The sequence below is a fragment of the Lytechinus variegatus genome, chromosome 2, assembly GCF_018143015.1.
Source record: "Lytechinus variegatus isolate NC3 chromosome 2, Lvar_3.0, whole genome shotgun sequence".
In the NCBI taxonomy this organism is placed as follows: domain Eukaryota; kingdom Metazoa; phylum Echinodermata; class Echinoidea; order Temnopleuroida; family Toxopneustidae; genus Lytechinus; species Lytechinus variegatus.
In genome coordinates, this window is record NC_054741.1 from 32,247,651 (window position 1) to 32,275,304 (window position 27,654).

The 27,654-nt window shown below is 35.1% G+C and overlaps 1 protein-coding gene across 1 annotated transcript in view; it reads left to right on the plus strand.

Moving 5' to 3' along the window:
* The window catches only part of LOC121409743 (mucin-17-like), a 143,850-nt gene that overhangs the window by 34,555 nt on the left and 81,641 nt on the right, over window positions 1-27,654 (plus strand). Inside the window, exons 12-22 of the mRNA XM_041601649.1 lie at window positions 1,680-1,928; window positions 2,549-2,794; window positions 3,838-4,083; window positions 6,083-6,328; window positions 14,349-14,603; window positions 15,474-15,722; window positions 16,337-16,582; window positions 17,606-17,851; window positions 24,903-25,157; window positions 26,019-26,267; window positions 26,889-27,134. Of these exons, the coding sequence (XP_041457583.1) occupies window positions 1,680-1,928; window positions 2,549-2,794; window positions 3,838-4,083; window positions 6,083-6,328; window positions 14,349-14,603; window positions 15,474-15,722; window positions 16,337-16,582; window positions 17,606-17,851; window positions 24,903-25,157; window positions 26,019-26,267; window positions 26,889-27,134 (2,733 nt within the window). The remainder of the gene's footprint in view (window positions 1-1,679; window positions 1,929-2,548; window positions 2,795-3,837; window positions 4,084-6,082; window positions 6,329-14,348; window positions 14,604-15,473; window positions 15,723-16,336; window positions 16,583-17,605; window positions 17,852-24,902; window positions 25,158-26,018; window positions 26,268-26,888; window positions 27,135-27,654) is intronic.

Below are 27,654 nucleotides of genomic sequence, written 5' to 3' on the forward strand. Positions count from 1 at the left end.
TCGGTCTATCACACTTGTTTTGTCGTGATGTGTACCGCGCTGTTTCTCTGACACGCCCGGTTGAGCTGTTTTGACCAGACTGCTCTATTCTACATAGGCAGCAGGTCCGCGGCATTTTCTTATTAACAGGATGGCACTCAGTCGCTTTCTCGACACTTGACTGCCTTACGAGTGGTTTTCTTAAACCTTACTCTCCGTCGTTCCAGGTCCCTTTCGGACCGCTAGAAACGTTCTGCCACAGCCCTCTATCAGAATTCTGCAGATGTTCTGCCCTCACGCATTTGAGACAGATATCGAATTCTGGGCGCTTTCTCCGACGCGGAGGCTTCTGAGATATCTCGCCTTCTCAGATTGATCGATTGATCACTTACTGAGCCTTAAAAGCTTCAGTTTTCCGATCACGATTCTTGTTGAAATTTTCAACAAAATCCGAATCTTACGATCTAGTCAGCTGGTGATGTTGTTCTCCTGACACTAGGCCGAGGGCCCATGATACTTAGTATCATTCTTCTTGGGCTCTTTCTATGGAATCGTCGTTTACGACTACTTGAGGACCGCCTATTGACGCTCCTCTTTCCTTCACTTCCTTGTTCTTAAGGACTTCTTCACATGAGGCTTTATTTGCCTCCCCTGTCCTTAAGGCAACGGCCTTCGTGTCTTCATCTCCCTATTTTTACGCACTTCTTAGTCTAGACATGCCTCCCTTCACGTTGAATCCGTGTTGGTCTAGCAAATCAAATGGGTATATCCCAGTTATTGATAGTAAATTATGAAAATACTTACCATGATTTTCTTATTTACGAGATAACTGGATATACCCATTTGAACCCTCCCTCCTACCCCTCGCCTTGTGTGACAACATGTCTTGCTTGCAGGCTCATGAGAGGATATGGACGCCAAATTGCGCGATGATCTTGGGATAGTCCTAATAGGGAGATGCAGCGGGCGAGCAGGAAAAATTGTGTACTCTATATTCGGCACGCAAGTTAATCGTAATGAACTAGCAAATCAAATGGGTATATCCAGTTATCTCGTAAATAAGAAAATCATGGTAAGTATTTTCATATTTTGTTGGGAAGGGTTTGAAATATCAGATGTTTGCAAATCATTGCCCTCTGCAGAGGGTTTATTGTGGCTTATATTTTTGGGTCATGTGTTCATCGATATTGTTTTTGTTCTCTGTATAAATAACAAAAACTTCGATGAACTTTGGATAAGTGTATCATTGCGGGCTTATGTCTAGGTTTGGGTTCATTTTCTTTAAGTCTGTGTCAACTTGAGTAAATACTTTTGAAGAATGACATCCTGTATTAAAATGCATAGTGCATAAATTTTAGGACTGATAATAATGACTATGCTTGGGGCACTCAACATTGCAATTATTTCATATGATTGAATTTATTCTTCTATGTGCTTGTTTGTAGTTATTGTAGTTCTTGTAGTTATCAAAAAATTCTCATGATTAAAAGATTCAGAAAAAACTATATAATTTGGTTGGCGGGAAAAGCTGATTATACAATTAGAAGATGTTGCATTCAGTTCTTGTAATGATTTTTGTCATTTTAGTTTTTTGTCTTTGTTTTAAAATATTAAAATTGTAATTTTTCTGTATTTTAAGGATTATACATAATTACTCAATTAACTGTATGACTTTAATCTTCATACTTCTCAATTCACAGCTGATAACATACCACCTGTTGTAAATTGCCCTCTGGACATTACTGAAATAGTTGAATTAGGCACTTCTTCCAGACAAGTATCCTTTGATACTCCCATGGTTAGTGATAATTCTGGAAGCTTCAGCCTTGTACAAGCAAGTCATCAACCTGGAGATAGCTTTACCACAGGAACAACAAGAGTCACCTACACCTATGCTGATGGAAGCGGAAATACAGCTTCTTGCTCATTTCAAATCAACATTATTGCTGGTATGTCCATAGTCTCTTTTTGGCAATCTTGTTGGTCATAATTTCTGATAGATGCTTGTATAAGAACAGCTAATACAGGTATATGCTTTATTATTTTATAATTTTATGAAAGTAAGCTGTTTTCACATACTGGTAGTTTAACTTACCACTTCAATATGGTGATAATAGGCCATGGATAAGGTTTTAACTATCCTGTTGCTATGGTACACAATCAGTTAAAACATTTTTTATCACAAAATTTTCAAAAATTAAGCACATACGTATCATATCATAGACATATATTGAACTTTTGAGATATGTACAAATTCATGTACAAATCTTTTGACCTTGCACTTATTGTCATTTTCTACTCTCCACCCAGATGTAGTTAATGGTTACCCGGTAGGAAGAAATTCCTTGAATGCTTAAGTGTCCAATCAGGTTGGGCATGCTAAACTTTGGGTAATAATAATGTCATCATGTTAAGCAGGACCCGCAGGGTGAACAGTTTTGGAACTGAAGGGACTAACCTTTGAATATATGAGGTTATTATTATTATTCATTAATTCTCTAGTGATTTACCTCTATGTCAGCCAGGTATTATTTTCACTATAGAAATTGCTCTGTTTTACCTAATACAGTGGATCGTGTACCTCCACAAGTAACATGCCCGCCTGATGAAGTATATGACGTTGAAGTGCCATTGAGTGGAAGAACAGTTACTTTTGGCACTGCAACAGCATTTGACTTTTCTACTGTATCTCTGGTCAGTGTTACACCTCAGACTGGAACTTTCTTCTCCACGGGATCAACTACAGTGACATACACTTACAGAGATACCAGCAACAATGAGGCTTCCTGCAGTTTCTTGGTCACTATTAATTCAGGTAGGAGTACTGACACTTCAATTCGATGGATTCACTATGTAGTGCGCCATCTATCAGTTGCTGTAAACAGTTATTCGTAACGTCTTTTTTCTTCATAATGCAAGATGAGGGTTTTTATTCATAATCTTTACTATAGGGTTATTTTTCTGATTGAATGCAAATCATCAATCCAAAATAAGAGTTTGATACTGAATTAGAAAAATTGTCAATAATTTATCTATTATTTGCTAATCATAAGAAATATTGAGAGCCATGGGTCAAAGTTGCAATTCTTTATAAGGTTTGAGGGTACTTTATTCATTCAATGTTAGGATCAATATTAATGTTAAAAGAGATAGAAAATAGAAGAGGGGTGCCTGTAATAATGAGAAAAGTGGTCAATAGTAATTGGTCATGATGAAAGGAGTGAGACACAAGTCATACTTGTAGATAGTCCCTTTTTTAGATAGGAATAAGAGCATCACTAATGGGTATAGAGGGTTGATTTTCATGATTGAGGTTAACAGTTGCTTTTAATCCTATCAAGCACAGGGAAGGCTGAAATCCGAGGAATACATCCCTTAAAATGTTTTGTCCTATATTTTTACAATGCAAAATCCTTAATGGCCTCTTTTTGTGTCATGCAATTTTTGAGATCACATTTCCGACACCCGAAATTGCAGTTAGGAAGTTACTTGACATTTTGTAAGTGTATGTCATGTCCAAAATTGCTTGAAGACTTGATTTCAAGTGCAAATCCTTTGGCCTTGCATTTATTGTCATTTTATACTCTTCACCCAGATGTAGTTAATGGTTACCCGGAAGGAAGAAATTACTTGATTGCCCAATCAGTTTGGGCATGCTAAACTTTGGCTAATAATAATATCATCATGTTAGGCAGGACCCGCTGGGTGAACAGTTTTTGGAAATGAAGTGACTAACCTTGGTAAATATGAGGTTATTATTATTATTCATGCATGCACTTCAAATCCTAGTGATTTACCTGTATGTTAGCCAGGTAGTATTTTTTTACTATAGAAATTGCATTGTTTTACCCAATACAGTGGATCGTGTACCTCCACAAGTAACATGTCCGCCTGATGAAGTATATGACGTTGAAGTGCCATTGAGTGGTAGAACAGTTACTTTTGGCACTGCAACAGCAATTGACTTTTCTGCTGTATCTCTGGTCAGTGTTACACCTCAGACTGGAACTTTCTTCTCCACGGGATCAACTACAGTGACATACACTTACAGAGATGCCAGCAACAATCAGGCTTCCTGCAGTTTCTTGGTCACTATTAATTCAGGTAGGAGTACTGACACTTCAATTCGATGGATTCACTATATAGTGCGCCATCTATCAGTTGCTGTAAACAGTTATTCGTAATGTCTATTTTCTTCATAATGCAAAATGAGGGTTTTTATTGTCTCACCTGCACAGCAGAGTGAGACTATAGGCGCCGCTTTTCCGACTGCGACGGCGGTGGCGGTGGCGGCGGCAGCGGCGTCAACATCAAATCTTAACCTGAGGTTGAGTTTTTGAAATGACATCATAACTTAGAAAGTATATGGACCTAGTTCATGAAACTTGGCCATAAGGTTAATCAAGTATTACTGAACATCCTATTAGAGGTTCATGTCACATGACCAAGGTCAAAGGTCATTTAGGGTCAATGAACTTAGGCCATGTTGGGGGAATCAATATCAAAATCTTAACCTGAGGTTAAGTTTTTGAAATGTCATCATAACTTAGAAAATATATGGACCTAGTTCATTAAACTTGGACATAAGGTTAATCAAGTATCACCAAACATCCTGCATGAGTTTCACGTCACATGACCAAGGTCAAAGGTCATTTAGGGTCAATGAACTTTGGCCGATTTGGGGGTATCTGTTGAATTACAATCAAAACTTTAAAAGTTTTTGGATCTGATTCATGAAACTTAGACATAATAGTAATCAAGTATCACTGAACATCCTGTGCGCATTTTAGGTCACATGACCAGGGTCAAAGTTCAATGAACTTTGGCCATAATTGGGGTATCTGTTGAATTACTATCATAACTTTGCAAGTTTATTGATCTGACTTTTGAAACTTGGACCTAAGAGTAATCAAGTATCACTGAATATCTTGTGCAAGTTTCAGGTCACATGATCAAGGTCAAAGGTCATGTGAGATCAATGAACTTTGGCCACATTGGGGGTATTTGTTGAATTACCATCCTATCTCTGTAAGTGTATTGGTCTAATTCATAAAACGTGGAAATAAGAGTAACCAAGTATCACTGAACATCTTGTGCGAGTTATAGTAGTTTTCAAAGTCAGCACTGCTGCTATGTTGAATCGCGTGATGCAGGTGAGACGGCCAGAGGCATTCCACTTGTTCATAATCTTTACTATAGGGTCATTTTTCTGATGGAATGCAAATCATCAATCCAAAATCAGATTTCGATACTGAATTAGAAAAATTGTCAATTATTTGTTATTTGCTAATCATAAAAACATTAGAGCCATGGGTCAGTGTTGCGATTCTTTATAAATTTTGAGGGTACTTTATTCATTCAACGTTAGGGTCAATATTAATGTTAAAAGAGATATAAAATAGAAGAAGGGTGCCTGTTATAATGAGAAAAGTGGTCAATAGTAATTGGTCATGATGAAAGGAGTGAGACACAAGTCATACTTGTAGATAGTCCCTTTTTTAGATAGGAATAAGAGCATCACTAATGGGTATAGAGGGTTGATTTTCATGATTGAGGTTAACAGTTGCTTTTAATCCTATCAAGCACAGGGAAGGCTGAAATCCGAGGAATCCATCCCTTAAAATGTATTGTCCAATAATTTTACAATGCAAAATCCTTAATGGCCTCTTTTTTTGTGTCATGCAATTTTTGAGATCTTATTTCCGACACCCGAAATTGCAGTTAGGAAGTTACTTGACATTTTGTAAGTGTATGTCATGTCCAAAATTGCTTGAAGACTTGATTTCAAGTGCAAATCCTTTGGCCTTGCATTTATTGTCATTTTATACTCTTCACCCAGATGTAGTTAATGGTTACCCGGAAGGAAGAAATTCCTTGATTGCCCAATCAGTTTGGGCATGCTAAACTTTGGCTAATAATAATATCATCATGTTAGGCAGGACCCGCTGGGTGAACAGTTTTTGGAAATGAAGTGACTAACCTTGGTAAATATGAGGTTATTATTATTATTCATGCATGCACTTCAAATCCTAGTGATTTACCTGTATGTTAGCCAGGTAGTATTTTTTTTACTATAGAAATTGCATTGTTTTACCCAATACAGTGGATCGTGTACCTCCACAAGTAACATGTCCGGCTGATGAAGTATATGACGTTGAAGTGCCATTGAGTGGTAGAACAGTTACTTTTGGCACTGCAACAGCAATTGACTTTTCTGCTGTATCTCTGGTCAGTGTTACACCTCAGACTGGAACTTTCTTCTCCACGGGATCAACTACAGTGACATACACTTACAGAGATGCCAGCAACAATCAGGCTTCCTGCAGTTTCTTGGTCACTATTAATTCAGGTAGGAGTACTGACACTTCAATTTGATGGATTCACTATGTAGTGCGCCATCTATCAGTTGCTGTAAACAGTCTAAACTGTGGGGTCGACATCGCGCGCAGGTGCAGGTAGCGCACAGTGCTAATGCTTTGAAATGAAAACCATAATGGCAAGAAATTCCCTAAGACGGTCTAAATTTTTGCAAAAAAATGCAGGAAAATTTCTCTCCTACTTCCTGGACCTTTGTAAACACCATATCCGGACGAGCTGCATCGGCCAGTGCTGAATAATAGCATGCATGCATTTACTGTATTACTCGCACGTGCAACAGATATCAACTTGTTTCACATGATGCATTGTGAATTTCGGCCTGTACGCTGCAAGGGATAGTTGGTCCACCGTATTGTGAATCCACCAAATTTGCTATGGTTTGTTGTAACATGGTGTCTTTTCAACAAAAAAAAACCTTTGTATGTGTAAAAGTAGGGGGTTTTGTACCAAGGTTGAAAATTATGCAAGTCCCAAAATTGATAAAAAAGTAGTGTGTCTGACCAATAAAAATGAAAAATAATCATCCTTGTATAAGTGAAGGAGGTAAGGATGGCCATACTTTTCCAGATATGTAAGCATTTTACTACATCTTGGTAGCCATTTGAAAGTCTTGTGAGGATTATCTTGAGACCAGCTTTCATTTTAACGAAACTATGGGATATAACATTAGAATTGTTTAATAAGAAAAACATAAAGGATACTATGGTATGTTCATGATATCATTTGGGTAATCTGGTTGGTCTTAATTAATGATTGTTACATGTATAAGCACCTTAAATATGGGTGTACATTACGAAAATTTCCCGTTTGATTCTCGACCTCACTTCGGACTGCAAACTGCGGTTTCATACCCCGATTTGTGTTTGGAATATCTCGAACAACTTTTCCAACCCCGATAAACCCATCTTGGCCAGGTAATCCCCTTGTCTCGATTTCACCACCACAGGCCAGCTAAATGAGCGTTGAGCCAAGGACGAAATGATAAACAACAGCTGTGCTATTACGTAAGACTTGTCTGCCTGTAGAAGGATCTTCGGAATGAAATTATTGTATTCGATATTAATCACGTTTTCAAAGGCATATTACATTCAGACATCCAATACTAGTCCATTTTCAATTTCGAACGAAGAAAATCGACCTTGAAATAAGGAAAGTAAGCGAATAAAAATTACGGTATGCTTAGCATGCAAGGACCGCGATGCATGCATAGTTTCTGTCCGTCCAGCAAGAAAATGGGTTCACTCGCGCAATGATACAGTCTTAACGTTCGAAAAATAGAAGTAATGGCCGGCATACCAACATACAAAGTATAATAATCATGCTGCTGATATGCACAAAAATATGAAATCATTATTTTTTTTTACCCCAAAGTCTTATTCATAATTTAAATACAAACTATGCCTGTAACTATTTTTTTTAATCGCAAACGTATTATCTATGTATAGGCCTACACCTCAACTTTGAGAAAAGGACATTTATAGGCCTCACTACAGATATGATTGGCAAATGCACGTTCTTTAGAGGTGTAGAAAGGGGGTGGATGAAGAAAAATAAGTCTAGAAAGAAAAAAATTAGACAGCCAGACAGAGAGAAAGAAGGAAAGAAAGAAAGAAAGGAAGGAAGAAAGAAAGAAAGAACGGAAGGAAGAGAGAGAGAGAGAGAAAGAAAGAAAGAAAGGAAGGAAGGAAGGAAGAGAGAGAGAGAGAGAAAGAAAGAAAGAAAGAAAGAAAGAAAGAAAGAAAGGAAGGAAGGAAGGAAGGAAGGAAAGAAAGAAAGAAAGAAAGGAAGAAAAACTTTCTATCAACGCGTGTATACATGGAACTCCATGCGCTCGCCGGAACGCATTGCAATCCATCGTGTGTGGCCCCCTGCTGTGACCGTAGATGCTGGGGTGAATTATATCTTCGGACCGAGGTCAAGAAACAGGTGTTTCTATACTTAAATTTCATGCTTGAGGGCAATAGGATTTGTATTACTGGGAGAAGAGATCTGATGATAAGGAAAAATGGGGTATACAGCTCTCAAACGCGAGATTTTCGTCATGTATGCTTCATTAATTCCTAAGTTCATCAAACAAAGAGGTTTTCAACCATGAATATTAGCTTTTCAACTATTCCATTACTACAGTGCACAATCAGATCAAACAATTTTTTCATGAAATCATTGATGGAAGAGGAAGAATTTATTGTATACATGTATGCAAGTATCATATCACAGACAGATCTGAAACTTTTGAGAATACACATCGCTTTTTGTCTGAATTTCAGATACCCTCTTACGAAATGACTTTTGGGATCGTTTTTCATGTTGATTTTTACTCAGTCTTGCAAAAGTTTGTATTATATGGTTTACAGTAGAGTAGATTTTCAAACCATTAGGTTTTCATTACAGCATCTTTATAGGAGCCCCCAAAGTTCTTTTTGTTTCGCCTGCATAGCAGAGCAAGACTGTATGTAGGCACCACTTTTCCGATGGTGGCTTTGTCAACATTGAAATCTTAACAAAGGTTAAGTTTTTGAAATGTCATCATAACTTAGAAAGCATATAGGGGTCATTCTCAAAAAAATGATACAATTCACAAAAAAACGTGTCTCGACTATCTTATGTCCGCTAGCTTCACAACCCTGAACATTTTCTACAAAATTTTTACCAAGAAAATGACAATAATAGACTAGTTTCACAAAGCATATGCGACCAGTGACTTGTAAAGCTCTAATTTTATTACAAAAGCCTTTTATTTTTGCCTTTTGTTAGAATAGACACTGTCTCGGGTCAGTTTTAGATTTTACTATCATTCTCTTTTATAAGTACTCTGTATTTCTCACCTACATTGATGTCTGGCGAGGGCAGCATGGTGTAAACGTCTGACATACTGCACTTCTCCTCCTAGTATTTGATTAACACTTTGTGATTAATTTCACTTTTAACTTTGTCCCAAATTTGTTTTAACCTCCGTAACGAATACTGCCACAAGTTTTTTTCTCTTACAAACTGAATTATATTATATGATAATGTGTCTGCAAGTAGAGTGATAATCAATAATAAATAATTGATAGGGAATTATCATATGTGTTTCCTGTTTTACACGAAAATAAGGACTATTCTTACAAAATGAAATGTATGACTAAACAGATTTAACATCCGTAATGCACCTTAAGAAGATATGCCCTTTAACAGTTCTGTTGAGAATTCAGTATTGTATAGAATAAGAGACACCTTTCATAATAAATACAGTTTGCAAAGTTAGGGCTGCTACAAAAGGACCACGTTGGACCTTAAAGCATAAAGACATTAACTTCCGTAGCGCATTAACTTCCGCAACATTTTTTCTTGAATATGCTACAAATTTGTGCTTTATCGAATCACTCCGGATCATAGAGATATAAATCATATAAGGTACCCTCCACCTACTTACCCATTAAAATGATAGCTATTCATCCTTGTAAAATTATTATTACACACCTTATTTTCGACATCACTTTGTAAAGAGGGAAAATTGCCAGCAAAAACAATTTCCCGCGAATTATATACGATATTTAATGCTTTTGGAATTTTAAATGATTCATTATACAAATTTGGAATATTGGCATCTTCTTTAGAACTTAACAATTTTAACTTCCTTTGCAATATAAAGTGCATTAAAGGAGAATGAAACCATTGGAACAAGATAGCTTGTGTGAAAACAGAAAAATCAAAGAAACAGATCAACGAAAGTTTGAGAAAAATCGGACAAATAATGAGAAAGTTATGAGCATTTGAATATTGCAATCACTAATGCTATGGAGATAGCAAATTGGCAATGCGACAAAGATGTGTGATGTCACTTGTGAACAACTCTCCCATTACTTTGGTATATATTTTACTAGAATTGCCTCTTTTATCACATCTATCCATAAATAATGTGTTCTGTTTACATGAGGGCATGTAATACATATTTTTTAAAAATACATCATGGATAAAGAGTTTGTATCATCATAAGAAAAAGCAAAAAGAGACATTTTGAGGGTATTTTATAGTCCACCAAAGGGAAAGTTGTTCATCAGTGACATCACACATCCTTGTCGCATTGCCAAAGTGAGGATCACTATAGCATTAGTGATTGCAATATTCAAATGCTCATAACTTTCTCATTATTTGTCTGCTTTTTCTCAAACTTTCTTTATTCTTATTCTTTGATTTTTCTGTTTCTACACAAGCCTATTTGTTCTAAAGGTTTCATTCCCCTTTAACTTCCGTAACAATTATTGTGACGGAAGTTAATACACTTCTTTGATGTACTTCGCTGAGATTGATAGTACGATTCTAGTTCCAGAACATGTGACATGGCTTTGTCTAATGCTGAAGTCGGCAGAAACGCTGGAAAGAAAGGGAATAAGGAGAAACAATGAAACTTTCATGGACAAGGAAATAGAAAGGAAAACTATTTGCAATGACTCATGAGCAATGATGAGGAGGGTTATTTCACCGATCAAATATGTGAGCGCGAAGCACGAGCTAAAACTTGTGTATAGTCTAACCTGAAAACTTGAGATTCGAAGCATTTTTTGTAAAAATGATCAGGAGGATATCTGAATAAACTATTAATGTGAGTACAAAGTGCTAGCTGATTTTTTTTAGTATTCTGACTGAAACCTTGACATTCTAAACAGTGTTTGAACCAATTACAAGGATGGGTATCTTAATTGATGCGACTGTAAATTTGTTATGTTTTGATCTGAAAACAATCATTTTTGGACGTTTCAATTTGAGAACAAGATATATATCCAATAAACAATTATTGAAAAGGTAAAACGCGCGCTTTTTGAAGTTTAGAACCCAAATCGGGACATTCTATTAACTTTTTGTAATCATAAAAAGGATTGGTGTCTTGCTAAGGAACTGATGCGCAGCGAGTGCAAAGCGCTAGCTGAAAATGTGTCATTCCAGTATAAAAACAGACATTTTAAGCACGCTTTCAAATAAAGAGGATATAAATTGAATAAAAAAATAATTTCATGCAATAGAATACAAAAGAACAAGTGGGGGTTACATGTATCTACACCATCAATCAACTCTTTTAATATTCATGAAGATATGCATAGACCAAACTGTTCCCCTAAAATACTGCAAATCTTTAAAATGGCATAACTTCGTTATTCCTTGTTCGATTTTGATCATATTTGCAGTATTTTACTTTTTCTTATTAATATCTGTTCAGAACATATTTTTTGAGCCTGGATGCGCATGAAAAGAGCTGAAATATTTGATATAGGTCTACTTACATGAAAACGTAGAAAGGGGTATTCAAACACTCAAGGTTTGATGGAATTTATTAATGAAATACGTATTTCGATAATCAAACATTTTGGCTATTCATCATTTTGGTAAATCATTTTTGTAACAGGCTGCGTAATTGGGTATCTCGATGAAACAAAAATCGCGATTAGATCATATAGATTCCATTGATAATTTATGTATTTCTTATATTTTAGCCTCTTGTTTCATTCACCTCACTTTATTATTATTCGTTTCCCCCTGTCCTTTTAAACGTTATTTTTCTTTTTTTTTTTCTCTCTCTATCTTTTTTGGCTATTGGCAAGCGGTAGGATTCCTCGTAACCCAGAGAACTCATCCTGGTTACGGGACTACGATTGTTATATTTTGTTTATTGCCAGAAACTTTTAAGATGAACTGCAATTCTGTGGCCCTGTTATTCGGTTTTCTCATTCCAACTTTGAACAAGAACGACAATAAAATTACAGTTTCCGTTTCATGTTATGTTTTCACTTTTTTAGGGGGTGGCAAATTAAGCTATGCGCTCCACATTTATCTTTATTTATTAGAAATAAGGTAATACGAATACCTAAATATGGATTTTCTTAAGCTAACAATAAATATTGCAATTTGTAACTTGATTTAACTTCCGTAATGAAGATTGACAAGGGTAAAGGCCACTCGATGATTTGATGGTAAAGTATCTTGGGATTCCCAGAATTGGTCATGCATTTCTTAGGATCTTCCTTAGGATTGCTTGAGGCCAGAAACTTCTAAGATGAACTACAATTCTGTGGCCCGGTTATTCGGTTTTCTCATTTTAACTGTGACCAAGAACGACAATAAAAATGACAGTTGGCCGTTTCCTGTTCTATTTTTAACTTTTTTCATTGGGGGGATTAAGAAATGCGTTCCACATTAATCTTAAAAAAAAATGATATACGAATACCTTGATATGGATGTTCCTAAGCTAACAAAATAAGTATTGCAACTTGTAACTTAATTTTAACTTCCGTAACGAAGATTGACAGAGTTAAATGCTATCGAGAGAATTTAATGGTAGACTATATTGGATTCCCAGCATTGGTCATGCATTGCTGAGGATCTCAGATTATGGATGAAACTTATTTTAAGGTTGCCTCATTCAAATTATGAACATTATACTGAACAAAAGATGTGCAATGATTTTTATGGTACTTTTTGTTATATGTTATTTGGTAAAATCCTGCTTCTGAAAAACAATATTGGATATTTTTCCATCTTGCAAACATTTTGGCTTCAGAGATAAAATTGTTGATACCACACTGAAACTAAATTGTGTGCATTTCAATTCCAATCATTTCAAAAGTGATTTAATTGAGTAACATAAGTGGGCAATGCTAACGATTAACCTCCGTAACATTGATATACAGTGCTCGAGTTAATCCGGTCAGTACTTGAAATTGACGCAACAGCGACTTGCCCCTTTTCTGTTGCCACTTTCTCATACATGGTACTTTCACAATATGCATCTTTCAACCCATTCTGTAGACTTCATTTTTACGATTTTTCCCCCCATCAATTGGTGCATTTTTCTGAGAAAGACCCAAAGACCAGGTTCATGAAACTTGGACATATGTTAATCAAGTATACCTGAACATTATGCCAGAGTTTCAGGTCACATGACCAAAATCAAAGGTCATTTAAGGTTATGAACTTTTGCAATTTTGGGGGTATTTATGGAATTGGCATCATAACTTTAAACATTTGTGGATCTAGTTCATGAAACTTGGATTTAAGAGCAACCTTCTATTTCTGAATATCATATGCGAGTTTCAGATCACATGGCCAAGGTCAAGGATCATTTATTTTTTGTAGACCATGTTGGGGGAATCAATATCAAAATCTTAACCAAGGTTAAGTTTTTAAAATGTCATCATAACTTGGACAGTATATTGACCTAGTTCATGAAACTTAGACCTAATTGTAATGGTGTATCACTAAAGATCCTGCCTGAGGAACAGGAGACAAGACCAAGGTCAAAGGTTGTTTCTGTCAACGAACTCAAACCAAGTTATAGAATTGTCATCATAAGTTTAAAAGTCTTATGGATCTAGTACATGCAACTTTGACAGAGCAACCATGTATCCCTGAAAATGTGCAAGTTTCAGATCACATGATCAAGATCAAAGGTCATTTAAGGTCAGTGAATTCTGGCTGTGTTGGGAGTATTTGTTGAATTGGCATTATACATGTAACTTAGAAAGTGTATGGATCTAGCTCATGAAACATAGACATAAGGGTAATCAAGTATGAATGATTGTTTTGCACTCGTCCAAGGTCACATGATCCTGGTCTAAGGTCATTTTGGGTCATTGGACATCCAATTTTATTATTATATTAGTGTTCTCTTTGTGAATAATTATTCAATAGCTGTTTTAGAAGTCAGCGCTGCTGCTATATCAAATTGCGTAATGCAGGCGAGACTGCCAGAGGCGTTCCACTTGTTAAATTTGTTTAGAGATTCTTTAAAGAAATTCTTCACAAATGTAGTATCTTTACTTCTCATGTAGTTTCTTCTTACTTTTTTTTTTATCTTTCTACTTTCTTTCATTTACAAGACTTTTTCAATCATAATTCTAACTGGTAAATATAGTGAGTCATGAGATGTATATAAACTTTGTCTAGAAAGACAATTTGCATTAAAATTTTTTCCAGTCATTTTCCAAATCTCTATTCTAATTTCCATTTTGTTGTAGTTGACAACACTCCACCAGATATTCAAAACTGCCCTCCTCAAGTCAATGAAGAAATTGGCTTTGGTGCAACATCTGGTGTGGTTGCATGGCCAATTGTATTTGCATCTGACAATTCTGGTCAACTTGAGGTTCCCAGTCTTTCGCATAACAACGGGGGTATCTTCCCCTTAGGCACCACAGCTGTTACGATTGAGTTCAGAGATCTTTCTGGCAATACAGCCGTATGTTCCTTCACGGTCACTGTAACAGCACAAGGTAATTCCTGTGATTTAAAGTTTGAGTCTTAAACAATGTATTTTACATGCTCTATAACAATTTGAGTTGAAAGAGGCTTTTGAAAAAATTGTTATCAAAACAGAAACAGGCAGAGCAGAACATGCAATGTAAAGGATTTAAAGAAACAAACCCTTTTCTTACCCTGAATTCATTTAGACTGGACTCTAGAATAATGAAGTGTGATTGTATGGTTAATATTTTGTTGGGAAGGGTTTATTACACTGCCTATATGAGGGCCTTGATTTTGAACTATCAGATGTTTGCATATCATTGCCCTCTGCAGAGGGTTTATTGTGGCTTATATTTTCGGGTCATGTGTTTGTCGATATTGTTTTTGTTCTCTGTATGAATAAAAAAAACTGTTCGATGAATTTGATAAGTGTATCATTGCGGGCTTATGTCTAGGTTTAGGTTCATTTTCTTTAAGTCTGTGTCAACTTGAGTAAATACTTTTGAAGAATGACATCCTGTATTAAAATGCATAGTGCATAAATTTTAGGACTGATAATAATGACTATACTTTGGGCACTCAACATTGCAATTATTTCATATGATTGAATTTATTCTATGTGCTTTTTTCCCAATGTTCCTTTATTTAATTGTATTCATCAAATAATTCTAATGATTAAAAGATTTAGAAAAAAACTATATAATTTGGTTGGCGGGAAAGGCTGATTATACAATTAGAAGATGTTGCATTCAGTTCTTCTAATGATTTTTGTCATTTTAGTTTTTTGTCTTTGTTTCAAAATATTAGAATTGTAATTTTTCTGTATTTCAAGGATTATACATACATGTAATTACTCAATTAACTGTATGACTTTAATCTTCATACTTCTCAATTCACAGCTGATAACATACCACCTGTTGTAAATTGCCCTCCGGACGTTACTGAAACAGTTGAATTAGGCACTTCTTCCAGACAAGTATCCTTTGATACTCCCATGGTTAGTGATAATTCTGGAAGCTTCAGCCTTCTACAAGCAAGTCATCAACCTGGAGATAGCTTTACCACAGGAACAACAAGAGTCACCTACACCTATGCTGATGGAAGCGGAAATATAGCTTCTTGTTCATTTGTAATCAACATAATAGCTGGTATGTCCATTGTCTCTTTTGGGAAATCTTGTTGGTCATAATTTCTGATAGATGCTTGTATAAGAACTGCTAATACAGGTATATGCTTTATTATTTTATAATTTTATGAAAGTAAGCTGTTTTCACATACTGGTAGTTTAACTTACCACTTCAATATGGTGATAATAGGCCATGGATAAGGTTTTTACTATGCTGTTGCCATGGTACACAATCAGTTAAAACATTTTTTGTCACAAAATTTTCAAAAATTAAGCACATACGTATCATATCATAGACATATATTGAACTTTTGAGATATGTACAAATTCATGTACAAATCTTTTGACCTTGCACTTATTGTCATTTTCTACTCTCCACCCAGATGTAGTTAATGGTTACCCGGTAGGAAGAAATTCCTTGAATGCTTAAGTGTCCAATCAGGTTGGGCATGCTAAAATTTGGGTAATAATGTCATCATGTGAAGCAGGACCCGCAGGGTGAACAGTTTTGGAACTGAAGGGACTAACCTTTGAATATATGAGGTTATTATTATTCATTAATTCTCTAGTGATTTACCTCTATGTCAGCCAGGTATTATTTTCACTATAGAAATTGCTCTGTTTTACCTAATACAGTGGATCGTGTACCTCCACAAGTAACATGCCCGCCTGATGAAGTATATGACGTTGAAGTGCCATTGAGTGGAAGAACAGTTACTTTTGGCACTGCAACAGCAATTGACTTTTCTACTGTATCTCTGGTCAGTGTTACACCTCAGACTGGAACTTTCTTCTCCACGGGATCAACTACAGTGACATACACTTACAGAGATACCAGCAACAATGAGGCTTCCTGCAGTTTCTTGGTCACTATTAATTCAGGTAGGAGTACTGACACTTCAATTCGATGGATTTTAGTGCGCCATCTATCAGTTGCTGTAAACAGTTATTCGTAATGTCTTTTTTCTTCATAATGCAAGATGAGGGTTTTTATTCATAATCTTTACTATATAGGGTTATTTTTCTGATTGAATGCAAATCATCAATCCAAAATTAGAGTTTGATACTGAATTAGAAAAATTGTCAATAATTTATCTATTATTTGCTAATCATAAGAAATATTGAGAGCCATGGGTCAGAGTTGCGATTCTTTATAAGATTTGAGGGTACTTTATTCATTCAATGTTAGGGTCAATATTAATGTTAAAAGAGATATGAAATAGAAGAGGGGTGCCTGTTATAATTAGAAAAGTGGTCAATAGTAATTGGTCATGATGAAAGGAGTGAGACACAAGTCATACTTGTAGATAGTCCCTTTTTTAGATAGGAATAAGAGCATCACTAATGGGTATAGAGGGTTGATTTTTATGATTGAGGTTAACAGTTGCTTTTAATTCTATAAAGCACAGGGAAGGCTGAAATCAGAGGAATACATCCCTTAAAATGTTTTGTCCTATATTTTTACAATGCAAAATCCTTAATGGCCTCTTTTTGTGTCATGCAATTTTTGAGATCACATTTCCGACACCCGAAATTGCAGTTAGGAAGTTACTTGACATTTTGAAAGTGTATGTCATGTTCAAAATTGCTTGAAGACTTGATTTCAAGTGCAAATCCTTTGGCCTTGCATTTATTGTCATTTTATACTCTTCACCCAGATGTAGTTAATGGTTACCCTGAAGGAAGAAATTCCTTGATTGCCCAATCAGTTTGGGTAATAATAATATCATCATGTTAAGCAGGACCCGCTGGGTGAACAGTTTTTGGAAATGAAGTGACTAACCTTGGTAAATATGAGGTTATTATTATTATTCATGCATGCACTTCAAATCCTAGTGATTTACCTGTATGTTAGCCAGGTAGTATTTTTTTACTATAGAAATTGCATTGTTTTACCCAATACAGTGGATCGTGTACCTCCACAAGTAACATGCCCGCCTGATGAAGTATATGACGTTGAAGTGCCATTGAGTGGTAGAACAGTTACTTTTGGCACTGCAACAGCAATTGACTTTTCTGCTGTATCTCTGGTCAGTGTTACACCTCAGACTGGAACGTTCTTCTCCACGGGATCAACTACAGTGACATACACTTACAGAGATGCCAGCAACAATCAGGCTTCCTGCAGTTTCTTGGTCACTATTAATTCAGGTAGGAGTACTGACACTTCAATTCGATGGATTCACTATGTAGTGCGCCATCTATCAGTTGCTGTAAACAGTCTAACTGTGGGGTCGACATCGCGCGCAGGTGCAGGTAGCGCACAGTGCTAATGCTTTGAAATGAAAACCATAATGGCAAGAAATTCCCTAAAACGGTCTAAATTTTTGCAAAAAAATGCAGGAAAATTTCTCTCCTACTTCCTGGACCTTTGTAAACAACATATCCGGACGAGCTGCATCGGCCAGTGCTGAATAATAGCATGCATGCATTTACTGTATTACTCGCACGTGCAACAGATATCAACTTGTTTCACATGATGCATTGTGAATTTCGGCCTGTACGCTGCAAGGGATAGTTGGTCCACCGTATTGTGAATCCACCAAATTTGCTAGGGTTTGTTGTAACATGGTGTCTTTTCAACAAAAAAAAACCTTTGTATGTGTAAAAGTAGGGGGTTTTGTACCAAGGTTGAAAATTATGCAAGTCCCAAAATTGATAAAAAAGTAGTGTGTCTGACCAATAAAAATGAAAAATGATCATCCTTGTATAAGTGAAGGAGGTAAGGATGGCCATACTTTTCCAGATATGTAAGCATTTTACTACATCTTGGTAGCCATTTGAAAGTCTTGTGAGGATTATCTTGAGACCAGCCTTCATTTTAACGAAACTATGGGATATAACATTAGAATTGTTTAATAAGAAAAACATAAAGGATACTATGGTATGTTCATGATATCATTTGGGTAATCTGGTTGGTCTTAATTAATGATTGTTACATGGATAAGCACCTTAAATATGGGTGTATGCTTCATTAATTCCTAAGTTCATCAAACAAAGAGGTTTTCAATTGTTGGATGTTTGACTTACCACTTTAATATGTTGATAATCAGACATGAATATTAGCTTTTCAACTATTCCATTACTACAGTGCACAATCAGTTCAAACAATTTTTTTCATGAAATCATTGATAGAAGAGGAAGAATTTATTGTATACATGTAGTACATGTATGCAAGTATCATATCACAGACAGATCTGAAACTTGAGAATACACATCGCTCTTTGTCTGAATTTCAGATACCCTCTTACGAAATGACTTTTGGGATCGTTTTTCATGTTGATTTTTACTCAGTCTTGCAAAAGTTTGTATTATATGGTTTACAGTAGAGTAGATTTTCAAACCATTAGGTTTTCATTACAGCATCTTTATAGGAGCCCCCGAAGTTCTTTTTGTTTCGCCTGCATAGCAGAGCAAGACTGTATGTAGGCGCCACTTTTCCGATGGCGGCTTTGTCAACATTGAAATCTTAACAAAGGTTAAGTTTTTGAAATGTCATAACTTAGAAAGCATATGGGGGTCATTCTCAAAAAAATGATACAATTCACAAAAAACGTGACTCGACTATCTTATGTCCGCTAGCTTCACAACCCTGAACATTTTCTACAAAATTTTTATCAAGAAAATGACAATAATAGACTAGTTTCACAAAGAATATACGACCAGTGACTTGTAAAGCTCTAATTTTATTACAAAAGCCTTTTATTTTTGCTTTTTGTTAGAATAGACACTGTCTCGGGTCAGTTTTAGATTTTTCTATCATTCTCTTTTATAAGTACTCTGTATTTCTCACCTACATTGATGTCTGGTGAGGACAGCATGGTGTAAACGTCTGACATACTGTGCTTATCCTAGTATTTGATGATCACTTTGTGATTAATTTCACTTTTAACTTTGTCCCAAATTTGTTTTAACCTCCGTAACGAATACTACCACAAGTTTTTTCTCCCTTTCAAACTGAATTATATTATATGATAATGTGTCTGCAAGTAGAGTGATAATCAATAATAAATAATTGATAGGGAATTATCATATGTGTTTCCTGTTTTACACGAAAATAAAGGACTGTTCTTACAAAATGAAATGTATGACTAAACAGATTTAACATACGTAACGCAAGTTAAAGAGAAATGCAAGTAGTTGCAGTAAACACTGATTTCATGAGAAAGTCTGTCAAACCAGGCTTAATCGTCAGTATATCATCAAGGATCTAGATCTGGTACCGTTACATAAACTGAACTTTGTGAAATCTTGAAATCTACGCTGAAAAATGTTCACATTGAAGATCACCAACACAGATAGGTACACGTGGGACAGTGTATTATTATTGCTGGAATAAAGACCCGACGGAAGTGACCGAATCCGCCCTTATTATGCTTATTTCTCAGCATTTACACAATTTCTTCTAGAATCCTTTGGCACATATTTTTTATTCATACAAACAGACACTTGGGTGTTCATTATATTAGATTCTGTAAAAAGTCATTTTGAGATCGTTACCAATACTGGAATTTATCTTTAAGAAGATATGCACTTTAGCAGTTCTGTTGAGAATTCAGTCTTATATAGAATAAGAGACACCTTTCATAATAAATACAGTTTGCAAAGTTAGGGCTGCTACATAAGGACCACGTTGGACCTTAAAGCATAAAGACATTTAACTTCCGTAATGCATTAACTTCCGCAACATTTTTTCTTGAATATGCTACAAATTTGTGCCATATTGAATCACTCAGGATCATAGAGGTATAAATCATATAAGGTACCCTCCATCTACTTATCCATAAAAATGATAGCTATTCATCCTTGTAAAATTATTATTACACACCTTATTTTCGAAATCACTTTGTAAAGAGGGAAAATTGCCAGCGAAAACAATTTTCTGTGAATTATATATGATATTTAATGCTTTTGGAATTTTAAATGATTCGTACTACAAAGTTGGAATATTGGCATCTTCTTTAGAACTTAACAATTGTAACTTCCTTTGCAATATAAAGTGCATTAAAGGAGAATGAAACCATTGGAACAAAATAGCTTGTGTGAAAACAGAAAAATCAAAGAAACAGATCAACGAAAGTTTGAGAAAAATCGGACAAATAATGAGAAAGTTATGAGCATTTGAATATTGCGATCACTAATGCTATGGAGATAGCAAATTGGCAATGCGACAAAGATGTGTGATGTCACTTGTGAACAACTCTCCCATTACTTTGGTTTATATTTCACTAGAATTGCCTCTTTTATCACATCTATCCATAAATAATGTGTTCTGTTTACATGAGGGCATGTAATACATATTTTTCAAGAATACATCATGGATAAAGAATTTGTATCATCATAAGAAAAAGCAAAATGAGACATTTTGAGGGTATTTTATAGTCCACCAAAGGGAAAGTTGTTCATCAGTGACATCACACATCCTTGTCACATTGCCAAAGTGAGGATCACCATAGCATTAGTGATTGCAATATTCAAATGCTCATAACTTTCTCACTATTTGTCCAATTTCTCGCAAACTTTCTTTATTCTTCTTTGATTTTTCTGTTTCTACACAAGCCTATTTGTTTCAAAGGTTTCATTCCCCTTTAACTTCCGTAACAATTATTGTTACTGAAGTTAATACACTTCTTTGATGTACTTCGCTGAGATTGATAGTACGATTCTAGTTCCAGAACATGTGACATGGCTTTGTCGAATGCTGAAGTCGGCAGAAACGGTGGAAAGAAAGGGAATAAGGAGAAACAATAAAACTTTCATGGACAAGGAAATAGAAAGGAAAACTATTTGCAATGACTCATGAGCAATGATGAGGAGGGTTATTTCACCGATCAAATATGTGAGCGCAAAGCGCGAGCTAAAACTTGTGTATAGTCTAACCTGAAAACTTGAGATTCAAAGCATTTTTTGTAAAAATGATCAGGAGGATATCTGAATAAACTATTAATGTGAGTACAAAGTGCTAGCTGATTTTTTTAGTATTCTTACTGAAACCTTAACATTCTAAACAGTGTTTGAACCAATTACAAGGATGGGTATCTTAATTGATGCGACTGTAAATTTGTTATGTTTTGATCTGAAAACAATCATTTTTGGACGTTTTAATTTGAGAACAAGATATATATCCAATAAACAATTATTGAAAAGGTAAAACGCGCGCTTTTTGAAGTTTAGAACCCAAAATGGGACATTCTATTAACTTTTTGTAATCATAAAAAGGATCGGTGTCTTGCTAAGGAACTGATGCGCAGCGAGTGCAAAGCGCTAGCTGAAAATGTGTCATTCCAATATAAAAACAGACATTTTAAGCACGCTTTCAAATAAAGAGGATATAAAGTGAATAAAAAAATAATTTCATGCAATAGAATACAAAGAAACAAGTGGGGGTTACACCATCAATCAACTCTTTTAATATTCATGAAGATATGCATAGACCAAACTGTTCCCTTAAAATACTGCAAATCTTTAAAATGGCATAACTTCGTTATTCCTTGTTCGATTTTGATCATATTTGCAGTATTTTACTTTTTCAGATTATTATCTGTTCAGAACATATTTTTTGAGCCTGGATGCGCATGAAAAGAGCTGAAATATTTGATATAGGTCTACTTACATGAAAACGTAGAAAGGGGTATTCAAACACTCAAGGTTTGATGGAATTTATTAATGAAATACGTATTTCGATAATTAAACATTTTGGCTATTCATCATTTTTGTAAATCATTTTTGTAACAGGCTGCATAATTGGGTATCTCGATGAAACAAAAATAATGAAACAAAAATCGCGATTAGATCATATAGATTCCATTAATAATTTATGTATTTCTGATATTTTAGCCTCTTGTTTCTTTCACCTCACTTTATTATTATTTGTTTCCCCATGTCCTTTTAAACGTTTTTTTTTCTCTCTCTATCTTTTTTGGCTATTGGCAAGCGGCGGGATTCCTCGTAACCCAGAGAACTCATCCTGGTTACAGGACTACGATTGTTATATTTTGTTTATTGCCAGAAACTTTTAAGATGAACTGCAATTCTGTGGCCCTGTTATTCGGTTTTCTCATTCCAACTTTGAACAAGAACGACAATAAAATTACAGTTTCCGTTTCATATTATGTTTTCACCTTTTTAGGGAGTGTCAAGTTAAGCTATGCGCTCCACATTTATCTTTATTTATTAAAAAAAAGGTAATGCGAATACCTAAATATGGATTTTCTTAAGCTAACAATAAATATTGCAATTTGTAACTTGATTTAACTTCCGTAACGAAGATTGACATGGGTAAAGGCCACTCTATGATTTGATGGTAAAGTATCTTGGGATTCCCAGAATTGGTCATGCATTTCTTAGGATCTTGCTTAGGATTACTTGAGGCCAGAAACTTCTAAGATGAACTACAATTCTGTGGCCTGGTTATTCGGTTTTCTCATTTTAACCGTGACCAAGAACGACAACAAAAATGACAGTTGGCCGTTTCCTGTTCTATTTTTAACTTTTTTCATTGGGGGGATTAAGAAATGCGTTACACATTAATCTTAAAAAAATGATATACAAATACCTTGATATGGATGTTCCTAAGCTAACAAAATAAGTATTGCAACTTGTAACTTAATTTTAACTTCCTTAACGAAGATTGACAGAGTTAAATGTCATCGAGAGAATTGAATGGTAGACAATCTTTGGATTCCCAGCATTGGTCATTCAATGCTTAGGATCTCAGGTTATGGATGAAACTTATTTTAAGGTTGCCTCATTCAAATTATGAACATTATACTGAACGAAAGATGTGCAATGATTTTTATGGTACTTTTTGTTATATGTTATTTCGTAAAATCCTGCTTCATGAAAGGTGGTGTGAAAATGGTAAATATTGAATGTTTCTTTATGTCGTTGAAATTAACCTGGATACGAAGAATGCATAACGGATTCATGGATAATATATGCTTCCATTCTTTTTTGCATGCCATCCCTTTTTCAGACTCCAATTTTTTACTTTATAGTCATGGCTATTTAGAAAAGTTTGTTGATACAATAACAAACCCTTTTTGGAAAGATGTACTCTCCTCATGGTGTATTTTTCGGTAAGCAAATAGACGTTCCAGTAGAAGAGAATTCTTTTCTGAACTCCTATGTCATAATGAAGACATAGTTATTAACAGAAATCTAGTTAACTTTAGTCACTGGAGTCATAACTTTAAACATATGTGGATCTAGTTCATGAAACTTGGATATAAGAACAACCTTCTATTTCTGAATATCATATGCGAGTTTCAGATCACATGGCCAAGGTCAAGGATCATTTATTTTTTGTAGACCATGTTGGGGGAATCAATATCAAAATCTTAACCAAGGTTAAGTTTTTAAAATGTCATCATAACTTAGATAGTATATTTACCTAGTTCATGAAACTTAGACCTAATTGTAATGGTGTATCACTTAAGATCCTGCCTGAGGAACAGGAGACAAGACCAAGGTCAAAGGTCGTTTCTGTCAACGAACTCGAACCATGTTTGGGGTATTTATAGAATCGTCATCATAAGTTTAAAAGTCTTATGGATCTAGTACATGCAACTTTGACAGAGCAACCATGTATTCCTGAAAATCATGTGCAAGTTTCAGATCACATGATCAAGATCAAAGGTCATTTAAGGTCAGTGAATTCTGGCTGTGTTGGGAGTATTTGTTGAATTGGCATTATACATGTAACTTAGAAAGTGTATGGATCTAGCTCATGAAACATAGACATAAGGGTAATCAAGTATGAATGATTGTTTTGCACTCGTCCAAGGTCACATGATCCTGGTCTAAGGTCATTTTGGGTCATTGGACATCCAATTTTATTATTATATTAGTGTTCTCTTTGTGAATAATTATTCAATAGCTGTTTTAGAAGTCAGCACTGCTGCTATATCAAATTGCGTAATGCAGGCGAGACTGCCAGAGGCGTTCCACTTGTTAAATTTGTTTAGAGATTCTTTAAAGAAATTCTTGACAAATGTAGTATCTTTACTTCTCATGTAGTTTCTTCTTACTTTTTTTTTATCTTTCTACTTTCTTTCATTTACAAGACTTTTCAATCATAATTCTAACTGGTAAATATAGTGAGTCATGAGATGTATATAAACTTTGTCTCAAATGAAAATTTGCATTAGAATTTTTTCCAGCCATTTTCCAAATCTCTATTCTAATTTCCATTTTGTTGTAGTTGACAACACTCCACCAGATATTCAAAACTGCCCTCCTCAAGTCAATGAAGAAATTGGCTTTGGTGCAACATCTGGTGTGGTTGCATGGCCAATTGTATTTGCATCTGACAATTCTGGTCAACTTGAGGTTCCAAGTCTTTCGCATAACAACGGGGGTATCTTCCCCTTAGGCACCACAGCTGTTACGATTGAGTTCAGAGATCTTTCTGGCAATACAGCCGTATGTTCCTTCACGGTCACTGTAACAGCACAAGGTAATTCCTGTGATTTAAAGTTTGAATCTTAAACAATATATTTTACATGCTCTATAACAATTAGAGTTGAAAGAAGTTTTTGAAATGATTGTTATCAAAACAGAAACAGGCAGAACGGAACATGCAATGTAAAGGATTTAAAGAAACAAACCCTTTTCTTACCCTGAATTCATTTAGACTGGACTCTAGAATAATGAAGTTTGATTGTATTGTTAATATTTTGTTGGGAAGGGTTTATTACACTGCCTATATGAGGCCTTGATTCTGAACTATCAGATGTTTGCATACAATTGCCCTCTGCAGAGGGTTTATTGTGGCTTATATTTTTGGGTCATGTGTTCATCGGTAGTGTTTTTGTTCTCTGTATTAATAAAAAAAACTTCGATGAACTTTGGATAAGTGTATCATTGCGGGCTTATGTCTAGGTTTAGGTTCATTTTCTTTAAGTCTGTGTCAACTTGAGTAAATACTTTTGAAGAATGACATCCTGTATAAAAATGCATAGTGCATAAATTTTAGGACTGATAATAATGACTATGCTTGGGGCACTCAACATTGCAATTATTTCATATGATTGAATTTATTCTTCTATGTGCTTGTTTGTAGTTATTGTAGTTCTTGTAGTTATCAAAAAATTCTCATGATTAAAAGATTCAGAAAAAACTATATAATTTGGTTGGCGGGAAAGGCTGATTATACAATTAGCAGATGTTGCATTCAGTTCTTGTAATGATTTTTGTCATTTTAGTTTTTTGTCTTTGTTTCAAAATATTAGAATTGTAATTTTTCTGTATTTTAAGGATTATACATAATTACTCAATTAACTGTATGACTTTAATCTTCATACTTCTCAATTCACAGCTGATAACATACCACCTGTTGTAAATTGCCCTCTGGACATTACTGAAACAGTTGAATTAGGCACTTCTTCCAGACAAGTATCCTTTGATACTCCCGTGGTCAGTGATAATTCTGGAAGCTTCAGCCTTCTACAAGCAAGTCATCAACCTGGAGATAGCTTTACCACAGGAACAACAAGAGTCACCTACACCTATGCTGATGGAAACGGAAATACAGCTTCTTGTTCATTTGTAATCAACATAATAGCTGGTATGTCCATTTTCTCTTTTAGGAAATCTTGTTGGTCATAATTTCTGATAGATGCTTGTATAAGAACTGCTAATACAGGTATATGCTTTATTATTTTATAATTTTATGAAAGTAAGCTGTTTTTACATACTGGTAGTTTAACTTACCAGTTCAATATGGTGATAATAGGCCATGGATAAGGTTTTTACTATGCTGTTGCCATGGTACACAATCAGTTAAAACATTTTTTATCACAAAATTTTCAAAAATTAAGCACATACGTATCATATCATAGACATAATTATATTGAACTTTTGAGATATGTACAAATTCATGTACAAATCTTTTGACCTTGCACTTATTGTCATTTTCTACTCTCCACCCAGATGTAGTTAATGGTTACCCGGTAGGAAGAAATTCCTTGAATGCTTAAGTGTCCAATCAGGTTGGGCATGCTAAACTTTGGGTAATAATAATGTCATCATGTTATGCAGGACCCGCAGGGTGAACAGTTTTGGAACTGAAGGGACTAACCTTTGAATATATGAGGTTATTATTATTCATTAATTCTCTAGTGATTTACCTCTATGTCAGCCAGGTATTATTTTCACTATAGAAATTGCTCTGTTTTACCTAATACAGTGGATCGTGTGCCTCCACAAGTAACATGTCCGGCTGATGAAGTATATGACGTTGAAGTGCCATTGAATGGAAGAACAGTTACTTTTGGCACTGCAACAGCATTTGACTTTTCTACTGTATCTCTGGTCAGTGTTACACCTCAGACTGGAACTTTCTTCTCCACGGGATCAACTACAGTGACATACACTTACAGAGATACCAGCAACAATGAGGCTTCCTGCAGTTTCTTGGTCACTATTAATTCAGGTAGGAGTACTGACACTTCAATTCGATGGATTCACTATGTAGTGCGCCATCTATCAGTTGCTGTAAACAGTTATTCGTAATGTCTTTTTATTCATAATGCAAGATGAGGGTTTTTATTCATAATCTTTACTATAGGGTTATTTTTCTGATTGAATGCAAATCATCAATCCAAAATCAGAGTTTGATACTGAATTAGAAAAATTGTCAATAATTTATCTATTATTTGCTAATCATAAGAAATATTGAGTGCCATGGGTCAGAGTTGCAATTCTTTATAAGGTTTGAGGGTACTTTATTCATTCAATGTTAGGGTCAAAATTAATGTTAAAAGAGATAGAAAATAGAAGAGGGGTGCCTGTTATAATGAGAAAAGTGGTCAATAGTAATTGGTCATGATGAAAGGAGTGAGACACAAGTCATACTTGTAGATAGTCCCTTTTTTAGATAGGAATAAGAGCATCACTAATGGGTATAGAGGGTTGATTTTTATGATTGAGGTTAACAGTTGCTTTTAATTCTA